Source organism: Aythya ferina, assembly GCF_964211825.1.
Source record: "Aythya ferina genome assembly, chromosome: 16".
NCBI classification, from domain to species: domain Eukaryota; kingdom Metazoa; phylum Chordata; class Aves; order Anseriformes; family Anatidae; genus Aythya; species Aythya ferina.
Genome location: NC_140315.1, coordinates 5,838,556 through 5,859,713, shown reverse-complemented (window position 1 = coordinate 5,859,713; position 21,158 = coordinate 5,838,556). Strand labels below are relative to the sequence as shown.

The 21,158-nt window shown below is 41.6% G+C and overlaps 1 protein-coding gene and 1 long non-coding RNA gene across 6 annotated transcripts in view; one reads left to right on the top strand and one right to left on the bottom strand.

Moving 5' to 3' along the window:
• LOC311445447 overlaps nucleotides 1-21,158 on the bottom strand; it is a 68,646-nt gene that overhangs the window by 41,286 nt on the left and 6,202 nt on the right. The gene's annotated exons all lie outside the window — the stretch shown is intronic.
• On the top strand, nucleotides 5,160-12,913 carry PCK1 (phosphoenolpyruvate carboxykinase 1). The gene is made up of 10 exons (XM_084537886.1): nucleotides 5,160-5,303; nucleotides 5,502-5,777; nucleotides 7,180-7,361; nucleotides 7,979-8,182; nucleotides 8,504-8,691; nucleotides 9,635-9,797; nucleotides 9,928-10,152; nucleotides 10,246-10,377; nucleotides 11,117-11,212; nucleotides 11,807-12,913. The coding sequence occupies exons 2-10, from the start codon at nucleotides 5,554-5,556 to the stop codon at nucleotides 12,259-12,261; spliced, it is 1,869 nt and encodes a 622-aa protein (XP_084394012.1). The 5' UTR covers nucleotides 5,160-5,303; nucleotides 5,502-5,553; the 3' UTR covers nucleotides 12,262-12,913.

Below are 21,158 nucleotides of genomic sequence, written 5' to 3'. Positions count from 1 at the left end.
TGACAAGTGAGACAAAAGGTAAACGAGAATAGTTCAACAAATAAGAAAAACCATGCTGCCAGTCAGGTAGACAGAGCAGTGTCACTCTGAAATGACAGCTGACAATGGAATGCTGATAACAAGCAAGGGAACACGGAGGGACATAAAGAACAGCATGCAAAAGCACCAGTAGCCAGGTTTATCTCATCCTAGAAAAAATAAAGCAGTTTACATTTTAAAAGGTGCTGCCATTTCATTCCATAAGGCCTGAGCAGGTGAAATCTCTGTCAAAAGGCATAGCTAGTAGGATCCCAGTAATCAGCAGGAAGTTAGAAAAGTGCTTGCTCTTGAACAAGAGGTTGAAACACAGCCTGCTGCTTGAAACTGTGTGGGTTTGGTATAAGGATTTGTCATTTACCCCCACCACAGGTAGGAAGCAGGGAGTCCTTGACAGCTGCAAACACACAGCACTGCGGTGAACAGATTTCACTCCAGCAAGGGTTACCATTTTTATTTGCAAAGCTAAATCTCGGTGCCATCTGGGCTTTGTATGACTGAGCAGAGCAGATGCTGCATAGGTGAAGGGAAACACACAACCTTATGCTGACTGTTTTCCACTCTGTTTAGTACAGTTTGTCCCCTTCTCTCCTGGCTGTGGTTCTGCTGTGCATCCAGCCAAAAAAACTGCATTAACCATGCAAAAAAACAGTCACGTCCTTACCAGCCTTGAGCTGGCTAAGGTAAATTCAGACAAAACTTTGGTGGGTCCAAACTCTGCACGTGCCTGTTAGACCTTATACAGTAGCTTCGAAGAGCTCCGTAGATGACTCTTGTCAGGATTACATGTACCTGGCTGCTGCTCAGACACCAGTGGCTAGAGATACAGCCAGATATTCACACTGATTACTGACGTGGGTTTTAAGAGAAAAGACAGTGTTCCCCAGAGTAGAGACACAGTTTGAGAAATGGCTTCCAATGAATGCCTACATAGCAAGGTTAAGATTATGTCAATTAATGTCATCTCCAGAACTAATGGACTGGTGAGAGAGAAGGATGAACAATGAATAACGTGCAGCTCAGAGCCACCAAGAGAGGAAACACCGTTAATGGGGAATGCTTGCCTTGTTCTGCTTGTGGCGTGCTGTCTCCCACCTGAGCTCCAGCTGCAAAACTGGAGTCCGAACTGGGTGTCTCGTGTTGCTGATAAGGATTGCCAGTGTGACATGAGGGAATTAAATCCTCGGTATCCTTTATCACGTGAAGAAGGATACACACAGTATCTCCCTAGCCAAGGCTCCAGTTTTTATCCTTTACAAGAGAAGATGGAAAAGAGAACCTCACCTCCCCTGGTGACTATAACATCTGAGAACCTGTAAAAGCGAGCTCTAAAGAAAAGGACTAAATAGTTTTTGCCAAAGCAGAAGAAAAACAGTCAAGGAACCAGCCTGCCTGTGTGATCCATAAACATAGTATCCTACAAGCAACCTCAAATCTCATGCAGCTGGATCAACCCCAAGAAAAGTTGCTCTAAGGTGGCAATATCACACAGGGTTGCAGTGGGTCTGGAATAAACTCCTGGCTCTGTCACAGGCTCTTTTGCAACTACAGGTAATTTGCACAGGTCAGGTTTTGTTCTCTAAAATTGAGAGAGCAGGCCCTGGTCTCTGTGAGCTGTACATTTACAAGGGCTGCCCTTGGATCATGGCTTGTGCAGCACCCAGTAAAACAGCAATTGCAGCACGCTTAGTGTCAACTGAGTACAACCTCACAGCAAAAATAACAATCGGGAAGCAATGTTCTTCAGCTAGCAGACTAGCTGGGAGAATCTTTAAAAAAAAGCTATCATTCTTTAACAAAACAACAAGTGACATAAAAACTCTTTTGCAATGACAATATGTGGGATAATTATTATGGGAGGGGGTAGAATTTCTGAGGATTGTTATATGCCATTAACTTTCAGATTTCCTTGAGAGTGCTTTGTTACGGCTCTGTAGCAATGAAGTCTGAAGCTTTGTGACACTTTCTCCTTGCCCCTAAGAAGCCTCACATTTATTTAAGTTCTAGTAAGTCAGAAAAAGTTGAAGTGCTCAAAACCTTTATTTTGAACAGGCTGAATGGTGTCCATCAAAGCAAGCATCCCCAAAACACTCCTTTCAAGGCACTTGTTGAACACTATCATCTAGAAATGTCAGATTCACGCTCATTTAAATAATTTGACAGCTTCCAAGAAGACACCTGATGAGCATCACTTTTAAGTGTCAAGATGCACAGAGATAAAGTGCCAAAAAGTGCAATCCAAAGAAGTTGTATCAGCTATTAGAGGAGTATTATAGTTACTACTAAAGATCTTTCACTTAAATGGAAAATAAACTTTACATTCAAGACAATTTTTTTTTGAGTCCTTACATTCCCCCAGTCCATCTCCCATGTTTCTCACTAGTGAAATCTCTCAGCTCACTGAATCCAGAAGGCAGACACATGCGTGGCAAACAGCAGTATGTGCTGGCATTGGGGGAACACCTCAAGACCACTACAACTGATCTATTGGAGATGCCATTTCTGATTTTATTTTTTGTGGCAGCCACTGGTGGTTATAAGAATTCACTATCCTCAGATGAAACCTTTACTGCCATGTGTTGGGTATCTAAATGCTGAATTTCTAAATTAGAAGATTCTTGAAAAAAAAATCTTGGCCTCGATTTGCACATGCTCCACTTACTTCATTACACCATAGTATAAAATACTATGCATGCTTTATATAGGGGCTTGAGGCTTACTGTGTGTTTGTGATAGGCTTTGAGATTCTCTGATACGAGGTGTTACCTAAATACAAGTAATTTGATGCTTAAGTGTCTAGAATTCCCAGTGGACATCTGCACTCAAGCCCTGCTGCCATCACAAATGAAAAACATTTGGAATCCTTAATGTGATTTTTAATGGACATATGTTCATAACACAGTGCCACCAATTTGGCATATTTAGTGTCTTCTCGAGAGAAGCCCACAGTTTGTATAGCAAGATTGTGGGAGGTTAGGATTGCAGTATGAGAAAATTTGCACAACACCTGCCTGACTATAATTTAATTGGCAGAAACTAATGCTCCGGGTTCGGGGATTTTTTCCTTTGCTGAGAATTGAAGAGGCACTAGGACTAATCCTGCACTGTTACACAGGACCAGAAAATGATCATATCACAGCATGGGTGAAGTCTGAATAAAAGCATCAAACTGGTAGTGTTTTTTGTTTTGTTTTGTTTTTAAATGCTGTTTTACTCTCAGTTGGTTATTTCTATCAATAATGACTTTTATCTGGCCATCAGCAAGGACTGGGATTATTTTCATACTTCACTAGAAAAACAGTCTGCTCAGTATTAGTGAAGAATGTGCTGCATTTTATTTTTACTAAAGTACCTAATAATATATATTTTAACATGAAAGTGGTTGACCAAAATATTTCCGATCTGCTCCACCAGCAATGGAGCATGTGGACTCCAAACACACTGTGTTCTTATTAAATTGTCTTTGATTTTACCTTTGCTTAATGCAGAGCCCCTTCTGAAGCAATTTCTAGCACCTCTTATCCTAACAGATTTTTGTTTTCCTTTTCAGCAATATTTGGCCTTGCTGCGCATCAAGGACAGCCCCTCTTACTTCACTATTTTCTTCCCTTTGCATTTACAAAACATAATAAAAGGCTTTGCAGGAGAGATAGAGGATACGCTCCCAGGAGAAGCGTTCCTGTGGTCTCTGACCACTGCACTTGTGAGGTTCAGCTCCATGGTATTTGAAATTCAGATCTCCGCTCTGCACTGCTCTGCCAGACCTGGCTCTTCAGGCCTTGCAGCTCTCTGCTGTCTACATCAGAGAAAGCCTTGCAGGAAACATATCACTGACTGCATGAACCAGAGCAAGTGACGGGTTATGAATATCCTTTGTATAAGACACCTGCTTCAAATCTGTTGTTTTAGAGAACTCCCAAAATCTTAACTTGGATTCCCAAATTTCCTGTTCTACAAATTGCCTCATCAATACCAAAAATGCCAGTTTGGCATTGCTGGGAACTGGGTGGAAGTGGAGGAAGATGAAATGGCAGCAAGGTCACTTCTACAGTTTTCTTTGTCTGAAATACTTCAGCCTTCACACACCCTGACTGTATGGACAAATGGACATGAAAATCAGCCTCTCTTTATAGGTACAATGGTCTAAAATGGAGTGGGAAAAGGTAGTGAGCTGACAGACAGCCAGAGGAAGAGTTAGAGGAGAGACCCTGAAGGGACTGAGGTCACACCCTCATGATCACAAGCATAGCAGTGGCTGTTGGTGTCATTCACTGCCTACATCTGTAGATGTGCGTGTAGTGCACTTGACACATACACAAGAAGGGTGCAGTCATTTCAGAGTGTTTTTGTCCTTTTTGTTTGCGTACTAATTTAAAGATGGGTCAATATTTTTCCCCCCATAATACTCCCACTAAAATTACTGATAAGATTTGAGGGAGGGGGTTAATTACTAAGATGGTTGCTGATCTGCCTTCTCTGAGCTTGTAGAGATGGAATATAATTCCTCAGCTTGCAAGAGCCTAAAGTAAGGCATAACCAAAAACTTTCTCTCCAGCTCTTTAAGAAACTCAGCATTTAGATTTATATTGCCTTTTTCTTGAAGGAAAAAATATGGACAAAAGTAAGAAAAACAAGGCGCCAGGCAGGCATATTTAGCGGTTATTCAGGCCAATCAGTGCTCAGCATTGAACTTTATCCACAGATCAGGCAGCGTTCCCAAGGTAAGTAAACACACCTTGGACGAGCCCCCGCTTCACAGCCAACTAGCGAGCATCTGCCGACAAAGCGTGCCAGCTGTGCCTTGCCTGGGCGACCCCTTGGCTCCCAGTTCCTGATACTCTTTGTACTCAACCTTTCCCACACACCAAGAATTTATGACGCTTTCGGATTCAAAGTCAAACTAGATCAAAGTTTGGTTAAACTGCTATATTTTGTAACTGCTTCAAACAGCAAACCCAAGGGCTAAGAGCCACCGCTTTCAGCATTCATTAATCAAACCTGTTAAATGATTACCTTGTTAGGGCTGCTTTGTTGACAATCCTGCACGATGACAATGCGTCAGTGGCAGTGTCCAAAGACATATCCAATAGTGACATAAAGAACAAGCCTCCCTTACCTCACCCAGTGGGATGGACACCACGAACAATATTTAAGGAAGGAGAAAGCCACCTAGGAAACAAGAGCACTCCAAAGCAAGTGAAACTGGATCAACAGAAAGGGGAGCCAAATACTTGCTGACATCCATCCAACTCAATCTTTCAAAGACAGTAAGTAGAATGGTTTCTACACATTTTTTCCAGTTTGAGATTGCCAGTGATCCAAATTGTTTATATTAATTATATACTTCTGCTTAGAAATCAAGACTACTACAAATTCTGTTTTTGCATCATGCATCCTTAGGGAGGCAGATTAAGACTGGTTAGAATGTCATAGCATGCTAACAGATGTGATATGTTCAATTTTAGATTGTGATCAGTATTTCAAATCCCTCAACAAGATCCACTGCAGGCTGCAAGAATGCCCCCAGAGTTGAAAGCTGAAGTAAACATCATGCCCAAGGTTACCCAGGGGGATCTGGAGAGCCTGCCTCCAGAAGCAAGGGAGTTCATTGAAAGTAATGCCAAGCTGTGCCAACCTGAGAACATTCACATCTGTGATGGCTCAGAAGAAGAAAACAAAAAAATTCTGGACATCATGGTAGAGCAAGGCATGATTAAGAAGCTGAGCAAGTATGAGAACTGGTGAGTAGCATAAATGGAAGTCAAGTAGCATCTCAGAACAGTGACGTGTATTTTCTGTCCACTTACACTTAAAACTGTTCATAATTCTTCAATATTTGCTTTCCATGAACATTTTGGCACAGCAGTTTACGTAGGTGAAATACAAAGGAAAGGCAAACTTTTCCTCTAAAAATTAGCATAAAACATATTATTCAATAAGACTGTCAACTGTACATTGTCTCTATTGATCAGTTACATAAATCAGGGAACTGAAATAATGTCACGAGACTTATGTAACTAATCATTAGCAATGGTTAAATATTATTTAGCAAATACATCTTTTGAAGAACTCTACTATTTTAGTCAATTAGTTTATTCATCAAATACTTTTTTTTTTTGTGGCATTCAAATAGCTCTGTGGGTGTTCAAATATTATTCAGTACAGGCATTATTCATATCATGCCGATGAGCTTTGACTGTAATGTATTCAGCAAATACTTTTTTCAAATATTTCATCATCTCTCCCAACTAACCCAACATGAAAGGGGAATATTAACAACAAGTACATGCTCAGGAATTACGTGCCGACTAAGAAATCTTCATGGAAGAAATCTGCAAAGGCTTTTGAATAACTAAGTGCAGGAATTTGGCAATCTGTTTGCAGACTATTTGGGAGAGAAAAGGGCAAGATTCACCAGATAAATTATTCATTGTTAATTATATGCTTAGCTGTAGTGATGATGGTTATGACAGCCCAACTAGAACATTTTTATATTCGTAGAAAATTTCTATGCGCAGAGGTGAAAATGTAAAACAATCCTCTCTAATGTAAATAAATAGCAAAAATTCTTCAGAAAGGAAAAAAAGAATCCTATTTAATAAACTCCTTCGCTGTTTATGATCCTGCCTACAGTCAATATTTCTTTTGTGATGCCTCTAACTTAAAGGACAATGCCAATCCCCTACGCTGGATTCTCAACCCACTGGCATGTAGACCAACACTTAAAGTACTTGCTTGGCATCCGCTTTGCTTCAGGCATCACTTTGTGGTCCCTATGCAAAACAACTGTATACTGATGAGAAGGAGAATTAAATGAGATTTTTAACTTTTTCCTGAAAGTCAGTAACAGAGAATAAAGCTGAGATAAGAGGCAAAGGAGTATTAACATGTAACCAGAATTTCCCAAGCCATATAATTTGTTATTCATACTGTAAAGTCTTGAAACAATTTGTATGAATGTGCCTGACTAATTTTTGAGATTATCTTAGTTATTCTAGTTCTGTCACTTTAGTTTTAGCCTTACAAAACATTGCACTCTTTTGTACTAAAGGGGTTCTAAAAAAAGGGTGAAAAGTGTCATGTTGATTTAAAAAATAATAATAATTTAAAAAATCTAATTTCCTGACTTTCATTGAAATGCAGCTGGTTGGCTCTCACTGACCCAAGAGATGTAGCAAGAATTGAGAGCAAAACTGTCATTATCACTCAAGAACAGAGAGATACCACTCCAATCCCTAAAACTGGAACTAGCCAGCTGGGGCGCTGGATGTCAGAAGAAGATTTTGAGAAAGCCTTCAATACCAGATTCCCAGGCTGCATGCAAGGTGGGTGAGAAAGGAAGGTTGACATTGAATTTTAAGGATTACTGAAACACCATAATAATTACTGTGATCTTTAAGAAAAGATGTTAGCTGAAGGCTTAGGTACTTAAATACTAGTACTTAGATACTAGTCAATTTGTAAGTTTCATCTGGATCTTTACCACAGATCCAAATGCCTGCACAAGGATAGTCCTCAGTCTCTTTCCACTAAATAATTAAATCTGTTCTTCATAAAGAGAGATACAGCATGGTAGGAAAATTTGTACGTTTTTTTCAAGTCACAAAACAACTCAGCAGCAGATAGCAAATGAGGTGAAAATGGAGGATCCCCATCCGGAGCAATAACTTAAGTGATTTACACCACAGAGAAACTGTCCTCCACCCACCTTTACTGCTGGTTAGACATTTTGTCTGAACAGCTGGTTTTAACAATTAAGATAAAACTTACAACATGATCAGACAAACAGTAAGCTAGATGTTTAAACATAGGAAACACCCACAAGACAAACAGCTTTTAAAGAAGTGAGAAACAACCTCCATGTTAATAAAGATTTTTTTCAAGAGTTCCTTGGTTTGCCTTGTCACATATCATTCATTTTACTCCTGTCCACATCTTACAGGACGCACAATGTATGTCATCCCCTTCAGCATGGGGCCTATTGGGTCTCCTTTGTCCAAGATTGGGATTGAGCTGACAGATTCACCATACGTGGTGGCCAGCATGAGGATCATGACGCGGATGGGAACAGATGCTTTGAAAGCCCTGAGCAATGGAGAGTTTGTAAAATGCCTTCACTCGGTTGGATGTCCTCTACCACTCAAAGGTAGGGAAGATTAAAAACTCACCAATGGAAATTCTCAGGAGCACATTTTAGAGCTGACTGCATTCTTTGCATTCAGGAAACACTTGCCATAGAAGACTGGGGTGGTTTGTGTAACAGCACTAGGTTCAAAACTCAATTAAAGGAATCAAAGCTCAATCATAGTTTCATGGAAAGGAGATTATTATCTCTCATACTTACCAGGGGCTTTCCTTTGAAGCATCTGGTGTGGGTTGCTGTCAGAGGCTCAATGCTGATGAAACAGCACAGTCTGATCCAGCATGGAAATTGCTGCGTTCATGAGCACAACATTCTGTTCTGCAGAACCATTAATCAACAACTGGCCGTGCAACCCAGAGTTAACGCTGATTGCTCATCTCCCGGATCGCAGAGAGATCATTTCATTTGGCAGCGGTTATGGAGGAAACTCCTTACTGGGGAAAAAATGCTTCGCTCTCAGAATTGCCAGCAGAATCGCCAAGGAAGAGGGATGGTTAGCAGAGCACATGCTGGTAAGAGCTATTAAATCACGTGTGTTTGAACAGCCATCAGACCCTAAATTAGCGCAACATAAATGCATCACATCTTGGTGTCAATGAAATTACAGTCTCATATGGATAGTCCTGAAACATTAGATATCAATATATCACATGGCAGGCTTTTCAGAAATAGGAAACTGCTTGCAAGGTTAAGTACCAAACATTTTAAAGTAGGACCTATAAAATCAGGAACCAAGAAAGATTTAGAACTTCTGACAGTGGCTACTTGTAGGCAGATCCATGTACTTGAGCAAAGCCTGAACATTATCACCGGGCATCCACAAACTGAATCATGAAGGACTAATGCAAATTTTGAAAGCAGTCTTTCATATTATAAAGAATTCAATGGACTCAAAAATCTGAAAAGATTAGATTTTCTATATGAGTTTTGCATTGTGCTCTTCTTGCCTTTGCTTTCTGTTGTCATTTAGACATCATACTACTATAAAATACCACTGAAAATTTAAAGTTCATGATTGAATAGTCTCAGGAAAATGTATCTACATAGTATGAGAAGTGCATAAGTACCCATACATAAAGTGCTCTCACTCCACAGCAATAATGCAGCCAAAAAATATTGCCTGTTTTTCTTGTCTTAGCTGAGAAACACAGCTGTATACAGGCTGTATATCTTTAATTGGCAAAATAAATAAATAAAAATTGAATCTGACATTTCTAAAAAAAAAAAAAAAAAAAAAAAGGTCTCCTCACATGTTATTTAAGGGAAAAAAGAGAGGACTTTTTGATTAATAAAATATAGCTTGTGTTATTTGTCAACTATATTATATGCTGCTTCATTTGTAGGAAGAAATTTGCATAATTAAATGTTTTATCATTAGTACTTGCTGGTAGACAATCTTCAAAATGAAAAATGCAAGAAGAAACCCTTTTAACAGTTGCATCTGCTTTTCAATAGATCCTGGGCATTACAAATCCAGAAGGTGAGAAGAAGTATTTTGCTGCAGCATTCCCTAGTGCCTGTGGAAAAACTAACTTGGCCATGATGAACCCAAGCCTGCCAGGGTGGAAGATTGAGTGCGTGGGCGATGATATCGCTTGGATGAAATTTGATGAACAAGGTATTGAACTGAAATTGCATTGTAGTACAGTCCACTACTGTTTATTTTTAGGGTCAGCAAGACATGCTACAAAGTTCTGAAGAGAACTGAAACAGTTTTATTTACTTATATTTTGTCATTTAACTTTCAGGGCACTTAAGGGCAATCAATCCAGAAAATGGGTTTTTTGGAGTTGCCCCTGGAACCTCAGTCAAAACAAACCCCAACGCTATTAAAACCATATTCAAGAACACCATTTTTACCAACGTAGCTGAAACCAGTGATGGCGGTGTCTATTGGGAAGGCATTGATGAGCCATTGCCACCAGGAGTAACCCTGACTTCATGGAAGAACAAGGATTGGACCCCAGATAATGGTAACCCTGCCTTATTCCACATTCTCTCTTGGCTTTCTCTGCTGAATTAAAGTTTGATCTGCCATTATGACCTTTTTATTGTATTCTGTACAGGGGAACCTTGTGCTCATCCCAACTCACGATTCTGCACTCCAGCCAGCCAGTGCCCCATCATGGATCCTGCCTGGGAATCACCTGAAGGTGTCCCCATTGAAGGGATAATATTTGGAGGCCGCAGACCTGCTGGTAAGAGATGCAGCAGCCCTGTAGTAAGCCTGAAGTGCTCATCACAGAAGGGTTGAAATACAACTGGGCGTAGACACAGGTCTTGCTATCATGGCTGCAAAGGCAAGGAAATAGCCATGCTAGCCTTTGACACACACACAGCCACTGATATTTCAACATCTAAATTGTTAGATGTTAAAAAAAAACAGGTAGTGATAGTAGAGGACAGGAGAGAGATCAGGACCCACTACTCTGGGTAATACATAGACATGTAGCAAATTATTGTATTTGTCTCAAATTGCTTAGAGTCTAACCAGTTTAGATAGGAAATGCTTAGAGAATTAAACCAGTTGTAGACTGTTTGCAGATAATTAAGTGAAATAAGTTGTTCTGTTAAAGGTCACCTCACATTGGAAAATAAACTGAAGTAATGCTAGGTCTGAGTCTAATACCATGATCGTGACCACAGAACCAGTATCTGCTTCCACTAAAATCTACTGGGAATTCTGAGGCCCCAGGACTCAGGTCAGCTGAGTACCTAAACATAGATGTGTTCAATAAGTAGTAACCAGTTTTGAAAATATCCATATAAATTACTCTAAGAGGGCAGGAAACGAACTATGTTAAAAAAAAAAAAATAGAAAAATTAGAATAAATTACATACTATAAGGCATACAATACAGCAGTATCTCAGGTAGCAAAACCTGTTATAAAAATGCTTTTGGATCACTAATTACTGAAGTGACTTTGTTCTTTACAGGTGTGCCGCTTGTATATGAGGCCTTTAACTGGCAGCATGGAGTATTTATAGGAGCAGCCATGAGATCTGAAGCAACAGCAGCTGCTGAGCACAAAGGTAAATCAAAATCTAGTCTGCCTACCTGTATTAAAAGCAATCACCTCTCTGGAGAGCTGTCCTCCCCCTCTGCTCTTTCACATTTGAATCTTGGCAGCTAGTTTTGCAACCTGTGCATTTTTGTGATAGAAAATATTTGTACTGGAATTAAAAGCCAAATTCTCTGTAAAAGTCAAATTAAGCAAAATAATCCCCTAGGTGGCAAGCATGCAGAACAGGGTGCAATCATGGGATTGCCAGAAGAGTTGATATAGAGTTCCTGTTACAGCCTGTGATAAGTAAACTTACATTTTCTGTTCTGCTAGAGCTCAACAAAAATACACGAACAATGAAAGCCAGCTCTCAAGGATCTTCATTTAAGCTGCTTTGCCTGAGATTTAAGAAATTTACTTTCCATTGACTGCAAAAATTAATTTAATTTGTACTTCAAGGTTCACGTTTGTACCATTTCTTAAAGTTCTTTGGTTCCGATGCAGAAAGGTGGTTAAGGGGCTAAGGTGGTTAGGTACTAAATCCTGGGAGGAACTGACTCTTTGTGCCTTAGAATAAATGTGCTATTTATTCCTTAACATTCTCCATTTGTGTTTCGAACAGGCAAAATCATTATGCATGATCCATTTGCCATGAGACCTTTCTTTGGCTACAATTTTGGCAAATACTTAGCCCACTGGCTTAGCATGGCACATCGCCCAGCGGCAAGACTACCAAGGATCTTTCATGTTAACTGGTTCCGGAAAGACAGCCAAGGGAAATTCCTGTGGCCTGGCTATGGAGAAAATTCCCGTGTGCTGGAGTGGATGTTCAACAGAATTCAAGGGAAGGCCTCTGCCAAGCCAACTGCTATAGGCTACATCCCTGCTGATGCTGCTTTGAACCTGAAGGGTTTAGAAGATGTCAACTTGACTGAACTGTTTGATATCTCCAAAGATTTCTGGGAAAAGGAGGTGGAAGAAATCAAACAATACTTTGAAGGGCAAGTTAATGCTGACCTTCCCTATGAAATAGAAAGAGAAATGCTTGCCTTGGAGATGAGGATAAAACAGTTGTAGCTGATCAGAAAAACAATTATTTATCAATCCACATATACTAAAACAGGACAAAAACATTTTACCAAATCGCCACACTGATGAATGGGGGTTATAATGAAAGTAGGTCTTAGGTTGGTTAGGCTATAGATAAGGGCATCCTAAAGTATCTCCAGACCTAATGATTTATAACTGCATCAGTTGTTGTGAATTGGTGAGCAGCTGTGAGAATGTATGTGCACGGTCTTCAGAACTCTGATCTGTCACTCACATGCACAACTCTGCATATAGCTATTGATGTATTTAAATTACTTGCTGACAGCTCTGCAGATACAATCTAAAACGATCCACCCCGCAAGGTGTAGCACATTGTTCCCATCACACAAGCCACTAGAGTCTCAGATTAATTTTTTCATATTTCAGCAGTATCACGCAGAGGAAAGAATGAGACTTAAATGTTGTATATATGTATTATCTAAACATATTTCACGGCTTAAATATTTTTTAGAAAAATGAAGTTGTAACTTGTATCACTTGTTGAGTGAAAGATGACTTTGTATTACTAATGCATATTTAAGATATTGCTATTATATATGCCTCGTGTTCCTGTGATTTCCAGATGTTTTGCATGGCTTGTTCTTTAAACTATTGAAATAAATGTTTATACAAAATATGACCTCATTTCCAGTATTTTCACTGTTTATAAAACTACATGCCTACAATTTGGGCCTGCTGTCAATACACAGCAGGCCCAAGCACAGAGACAAATTCACTTGGGGAAGTTAGATGCCGACTAGCATTGGCCTGCTACTCCTAAGCAAAACTGTTTAAACCACACACTTTCTTTGCAACCTTTATTCAAGCCAAAGAAATGATATAGAGATTATGATACCAGCTGAGAGCAGTCATCCAGCTAGACATGTGCTCTCCATAACTGGGCATTATTAGTTGCTTCAGACATTTATAAAATAAACTACCCTCGAAGAAAGCCCTGTATTAGGCTGTTGCTCCTTTGGTAAAGCCATAGGATTTCTCTCTGTTCCACAATACCTTGGCTTTTGCAAAAATAACTAGTGGAGCTGTTGAAGTAAAGACAGTTTGGGAAGTTTTCTGGGTTGGGCGAGATGCCTAAAGCCTTAGAGCTCAATGAAAATTGGGGGCTAAATGGGCCCAAAGTTGGTTTCCTTGTCGATCAAGATACTAAAACTGTCCCATGTGCTCCCGAATAAAGGTGTCCTTTACATGCTTCTAATGTGCCTGGCAGGTATCCTGCTTTTTCACTTTGAATGCTTGATCTCCCCAAATATATTGCAAATATTTGCTTAGCAAAAAGAAAATCACTTACATTGTGTAATAAGCCTTTTTATAGACCCTGCTTCCTCACAAAGCAAACAGTACCAGGGCTGGTCAACAGATGCCCTTCAAAGTTTGCTAGGAGAGGTCACATAGCCCAAAGAGCTGCTAACTACCTCCTGGCTTCACGTTTAGGAGTTAACACAAACATTATCAACTCTGAAACGAGCAATACAACACAAGTCAATAGATAGATCTCACAAAATAAAATAATAATAATATCAAAAAAAAAAAAAACAAACAAAAAACACAAAACGGAATAGAAAGCTGTGAGGAAAGCGAAGGAGGGCTGCACAGACTCTGTAGAAATGATGGCCAGTTGGCCTCTTTGCTGGTCAGCAGCATATCTGCATGGATGCAAGTCTCCTGTATGGTCATCTTTAGCCTGCTTACTCTTGAATGGGCTCCAAATTAAAATAAATAAATAAACCAAATGGGAAGACTGTAAATAACTCAGCAGAGGAAAAAGCAAGCCAACAGAAACTAGTTTATGTGCTCCTGTGGGATTCAAAGAGTGCTATCGTATGTATAAAACAGAGTTGTTTATAGAGTAATTCTATAAATAGCTGATTGACTTGGTCAAACCTATACTTAGGAAATCTAAGAAAATCTGTCAGGCTAATGTCAGAGAATTATGGCCAATCACAGACCCAGAGTTTTTTAAGGGCCTCGTGAGAGGATCTTAGTCCTGAGCAGTGCAGAAATGTTCCAAGCACATTTTGAAGCGGTGCCCAGGAGATGTACAGAAGCTCAGGGCTTTCCAGAGTGCCTCTGAGCATCTCCAGCATGCTGATCTGCCTTTTCGACTGGGCTCAATGTTCCAAATATGACAAAAGGAGTGGCTCATGCTTCATGCCACAGGGACCAAAGGCCAAAGTCTGGCAAACTACAGACCTGGGACAAGTGAGTGACACTTGTCCCATGAAATGCTGCTCAGCAAGGAGCAGGTACCATCACTGTGATCAGCATAACTACATTGTGTACAGCACACCCACCCTTAGCTGGCAAAGTCTGTGGTACAAGGTGCTGACTGCCTCAAAAACATCATCCCCCAACACAAAACACTGGATTTGGTATTACAGCTAAACCCTTGCTTTCTCCAGCAGTGGCTGCCTCACCTGGGGGCTGTCAGACTCCATCTCCCCCTCATCCTTTGGGTGCTCTTCCCATATAACTTCACGTAAGTCATGAGAAAGGGCTATCACAAGGAATTCTGGCAAAAAAATGTTTAAAACACTTATGGCTCTCTGGCTCCACACGTTTTAACCACATGCACCTTCTCAAGTACTGCTCAGAGACTGGTGGGCACGTGAATCGTTCCAAAGACTACAGAAAATGGGGAAAAAATCTGCTGTACCGTTAAGCCTAAGAACAAGAAAATAACTTTTTACGTGAATCATTCAACAGCTTCTTTGTATGTAAATATATCTGTAACCCATCAGCATCTATGGGGAGTACAATTTACATTTTGAATGATCAAAATGTTTAGTATTGGCAGAGAAAATGTTTAAAAAGAGAGAAGGCGGCGGTTTAAAATTTAGAAACTTAGTCAACCGTGCCAGATTATGATCTCAACTTCTCTCCCTCCAACAAATACTATGCTCCATAAAAACAAAATGAATTAGAACAAAATGCTTTTAAATTGAAATTTGGAAGTTCTCTTGATTTTCAAAAGAAAGAGGGGAAGGCAACAAATGCAATAAATTTCAACAAATTAGTAGAGAAATATAAAACTTGGCCTATTAAATGCAATTCAGAGAAAGGAAGCACAGGAAAGACTAACACATGAAGTGTACAGAGCCATAACATTTGCAACAGCTGTGTTATGAAATGCACTTGGTATTCTGGGAAGCAAGAAACAAAATACTTTGTTAAAACACTTGTGGATGTACCGGTGGCTGAAAAGAAGAGAGACAAAGTCAAAATCACAGTTTAACCATGAATACTGTTGAGGATATGGTCTGGTACCTTATTTATGCCACGATTCACTGAAATGAGATGACACACCGCATCCATGGAGGCCCTGCTCAACTCCCGTAAAATTAGTGCAGCCTCTTTAATTGGCTTTTAACCACTCAGACCAAAATCCTGTCCTCAGTGCCCAATACCCATATTAGTACAGAAAACTCCGTAAAGCTCAGACCCAGACCTCAGTCCAATCTTTGCACAGGTGGAGAAGTCTCTGAGCTGGATACCTTGCTTTGAATTAATTTCTAGATGTTTCAAGGTTCAGATTTTCATCTGCGTTTTGTCTTTTTCCTTCAAAACTCTTTCTCAGGCTCCAGTCTGGGCCATAATTAGTCCAAGCATACAGGTTATCAACACACCTCTATTCTGTTAACATGAATGAAGGCTAAAACAAATAAAGAACACTGAGAAAGCAACATTGCTGCAGAACCCTTCTTGGAAAAAAGCAAAATCCAGCTTTAAATCTCACAACTCTGTGATGATAGGGCTATTTTCAGGGAAAGAAGAAAAATTCGGAGAATGGCATTTATGCTGTGGGAAATACTGTTTTCCAAAAACCTTGGCTACCATAGTAACATGATTTATTCCATACTTGCTGCAGGATAGTCAATTAGCTCCCTAACTGAAGACAATTATCGTGACTGGAGACATACCTGGCTGGAAGACTACTGAAATGCTGCTTATGAATGGCAAAGCAGAGCATTCTGAATTCCAAATTAGTAATCATTATTGTTGATCATGGAGGACATTTCTGGCAGTGGTTTAACCTCAACAATACAAAAGGGCACATTTGTCAAATCGGTGCTGGCAAACCTCAGTCAACAGGATTCCAAAACACGTCCCACCACATCTGTGAATCTGTATGCAAAACAGCAAGGTATAAAACCAGAGGAGAAAAGGAAAAAATAAATTGCTATTGTATGCCCTTACCGCATTCTGCAACCACCACGGATATAACTTTTGGCTGAAAAACTTGAACAGAGAAGGATTTTGTGAGCAAGTTACAGAAATCCACGTATACCAATATGCAGAATTCAGGGCGTTTCTGATCACCGAAAACACAAACATCATTATGGTTTCTTTGCTGTAAGAGGCTGTGCAGGAGACCTGAGCTGTCCCTCCATGGCATGAAGGGCTTTGCACTGCCTTCACTACCACCAGCCACCTCTGCAGTCATTTTGCTCATCTTCATGCTTGCTCCATTGGGCTTGCCATGACTCCTCTCCAGAATAAATGTGACCAGATGTAGGTTTCGAGATTACTTAATTTCAGCTTTAGTTCAAGCTGATAAACTGCTAGCAGAACTTTTTCTGGGGTGTGTCAACACACCCCAGAATTGTTATTTGTATCTTCTTTGGAAATGTGAAATATTAACCACTGGAGAGAAAAAAAAAAAAAAAAAAGAGAGAGAAAAAGAGAAAAGAAAACATCTGTTTAATCCTCCCAAAGGAACATATCAAAGTTTTTGGGCACAGCCTCAAGGCCTTTTATTCAGCTAAAGGAAACTTTTGTAAAGCTGCTGTTTGTTGTTGTTCTTTGTTTTTATCCAAGCTACTAGAGGTTGTTCTTTTCCTTGTAAAGCACCAGACACCATTCTCCAGGTTGAGATGCCCAAGGAATTACCCTTCCCATACATTTGCTCCTAATAAACAGCTGTTTTCCAGAGCAAACTAAGCTCACCCTCCATGGAAAATACCTTCTAAATTCACAGCTAATAGATCTTACCCCTGCTTTGGATAGCTCTGGGGGCTTTAAACCAGCTAAACTAATAGCCTGAACTCTTGCTGCTCCCCACATCTCTGCAGTGAAATCCTAGGAAGGCCCCGATCCACACTGGAGCCTGGCACAGCGACAGCACGCGCGTAAGAATGCCATCTCAGCTATGAATGTGACGAGCACAACAAAACCTTATTTTACCCACCGGAAGCCATCCCTATATTTATCTGTGTCTTCCTGAACAGATGAGAAGCTTCCCATGGTGTTCTGGAGCTCCAGATCCTGCGAGTGGCTATGAATAGCAGCTTTAAATTTATCCAAGGTTGGAGGCAGAGTGAAGCCTAAATGCTGCAAGAAGGTGCCAGTTCAGCTGGTTCAGGAGGCAACAGAGCCTTGCTTGCAAGTAGCATGCAGATAAATTCCAGCCCACAGGGTGAGCAGCATGGCCCCTGGTATCCACTAGAGCTACAAAAGCAGTGTGACTTTGTGTTTATGTGCTGCTAAGCCTAGAGCAGTCCGGCTCTCCCAAGAATTACCCAAGGGAACCTTCTGGAGGTGACAGCGCGCTGCACAGACTGGTTGAGCAATCTGACTCCTGGTTTGCCCAGACTCCGACACAAATTAGTGCCTACTTTCCTTTTCCTATAGCTTGTTCAAGTATGACCAGGTTAAGGTAAGCATGCCTGAACTTCCTTTCCACCTTGGGAGGGATTAGGTTAATACCAAACAGCAAGGTTGCGAAGAGTCACACAGCGCACCAGGGGAATTGGAAGGCAGAACCCCCAGCTAACAAGAAGAATCTGTGGGTTTTCTGCTGGGGTTTGTTTTTGTAGTTTTAGTCTGTTCTGTCCCTTCAGCTGGGGACTCTACCAATAGTTAATGGAAGCTCCAGAGGTAGCGAGGTAGCCAGTAGGAAAAAAAAAAAAAAAAGAGAGAGAGAGAGAAAAAAAACTATATATTTGCCTGGGACAGCAGCTGGGAAAGGGAGGAGGAGGATGTTTGAGAACTGTGCGTCTTAAGAGTACAAAAACAATATCCTTCTGACACTAGTAAGTAGAAGCAGGCCTCAGATTTTGTGGAGTTTTCTTGGACTTTATAGCAAAGACAGAAACCTGGCTCTGTTTCATCATAGTTATCTGCACTCAGGCACCCCTCCACCCTTGGAGACTAGTAGTGATAATGCATCTGGTACCTGCCCCAGCAATAACTGATCTATGTGGAGAAGATTACAAGAAATTGTTTGGACTTCTGCCCAGTCCTACAAGTCCTACCAACCATTTCCATAAGTCCCATCAGTTTTTATGGCTTGTCTCTCAAGAAGACTGCTGAAACCTACATGAAGGAGAGACTTTAAAAAGATTTTTGCAGACATTTATTTCTGGCCAAATTATGATTGCTTGGAGGAAAAAGAAGCCACCATACAAATCTTGTTAGAGACTTCAGCAGGAACTCACAAACCCATGCAGAACCGAGATAAGCTAAAAAAAGCAATAGCATCCAGGAAGGAAAGACAGACCAGCCAGCCAAATGCAACTCTAATTCCAACCCGTGACAGACCCCTGGGGCAGCTCCAAAGCCACTTAGCACAAGCGTGGAGCTGGGCCAGGAGGAGATGCTGGCACCAAAAGAGCAGCTCTAGCAAGTCCAGAGTGCAATTCCGCAATTTGCTGAGGGGGACAGACTCGGACGGGCTCGTTACCCCACAGCTCCCCACCTGCAGAGCACTCCAAGGCAGAGAGCTCCGAGGACAGCCTGATCCTCAAGCTCCCCGTGCAGAGGAGTGAGCTCGCTGCGTGCGTGGATAGGCAAACAGAGCAACAGCACATCTGTTAATGACACAAAAACATGCTGGCAGCGCTCCGTGTGGCTTGGCAGGGAAACCTGTATCAACTGTCTGCAGTCCAAGGTCTAAAGGGCAATCCGCCTTCGGAGACGCCTGCAAACTTCAAGGAACGGCGCCCTGGAGAGAAAGGGGTGCCCGTGCAGCATGGCCCCCGCACAGCCAAAGGTACCCTGCAGCTGCTGCGTGCCCTGCACACAGTGGCTGTCCTGGGACAGGCAGGGAACAGAGCACACAGAGCATCCCCAGAGGGGAAGGGCTATGCCACCTCCCTGCATCTCCCAGGGCCCTCAGGCAGATCTCAGCAGGCACAGCACGGGGAACCAGCACAGGGTTACCAAGCGCTGGGAATGTCTATTACAGCAGGGACCGGATTTTTAATTAATTTATTTATTTTCTTCAGGGAGAAGTGCATCCAGGTGCCAGGAAGGTGACTGTGCTGATTAGTCCTGTGCAGGACCTCTGACAGCTGCCCAGCAGGTGCTGTAGGGGGAAGGTAGATGAGGGAAACCAGACACTCGGGGACCTGGCATTTTCTAGCACTGGCAATTAACCCCCCCTTCACAGGCTACATCACACCGCTGTGGTATCTACCAGCGAGCAGCTCTCCCCTGTACTGCTCTAACCTTAGAAAGCAGAAGCTGGAAGCTTCTCCTATTCCAGTTGCTGGAGAGCAGCTCCCAGCCTCCTGGTCCAGGCAAACATGCTGGCTGGATGCTGTCCCTGCTGAAGATGCAGCGGGACGATTGGGGAGGACATCTGTTCCCGAGACATTTATGGTGGCGCTGGGTGTTTTTGAACCATGAATTTGAACAGGAACTGTGTTGCACCTTAAATGTCACTGCTAGGCAGAAGGAGAGTCATGAATCTTCAGCAATCTTCCCCAAACCATAATTTTCAAGCAGAAAATGAATATACATTGGAAGAAACACTACAGCTGTGAGTGCCTCAGTGAGGCAATTAACAAATGCAATGTAACACGGCCAAGTGCAGTCAGCCCTGTCTCAGGGCTGTTGGGTCTTTCTCCCATTCCTCTTTCTCCCCGTCGCTCTGCTTATTGTTTGCTTCATTGTTAATCCTACCTAATTTAAAAATAGGAAATTGATTTCTTATGTATCCATTACAAACCAAATCATTTCTTTATTACAGCAAGGATCGTATTTCATAAGCAAGTCATGGAAAATTAAAACCATGCCTGTTGCTTTGATGAAATAATGGAGAGAAACGCTAGAGGGGAAGGCACAGACAGCTGGGGGCTGTCATGCAACCAGCGGTGCAGGTTAACTCTTTGCAGGCACCCAAGGCTGCAGCAGCTGCCAGCTTCCCTCCCCGCAAACTTCTGGCTGCAGTGCTAAGCATTCCCTTACTGCAAAAACTCAAAAGCCTCTAGAAGAGGGAATGCAATTTCTCGGAACAAAGTAGGTCAAGGATTTTGGTGGCTGTTTTTGTTAACAGAAGGTTCACAGCCTGCCTGTGTGCACAACCAGATATTTCTCAATACTAACACCACCGATGCCAGGTGCCTGACGTTGCTGTTACGCGGTGCACACAACACAGGGACCCACGATATTAGCCATGCATTAGGACCAAAGTCCTTGCAGCATGAGAATTTCCAGGCCTTGGACACATTGGACCACCAGGTGGGAAGACTGAGGCTGAAGGAGAACCACATTTGTCTGCAGAGAACCACAGTCCATGCCGCATGCGGGTTATGTCCATGCTGCAGGCACCTCGGCCAGATCAACAACGGGTTAGCAGCATGCTGGGACTTGGCAGATTATACATTAAAACAAAATCGACTGTATGCATTACCAGGGATTTATGGACAGCCCTGTGAACCTCCCTGTGAAGCAGACAGGACATCAGTCCTCTGAAAAGTAATCCAGATAAGCACCACAGCTAGCAAGGCATTGCAACATCCAACCCAAAGTTTATCAACTACTTTGTTATCATGCTGATCTCCAGGAATTACAGCCAAAGAAACAAAGCCTCTAATTTCTCTATCAGAAGGGAAAAGATCAGCAATTTATTACTGTACAGTATG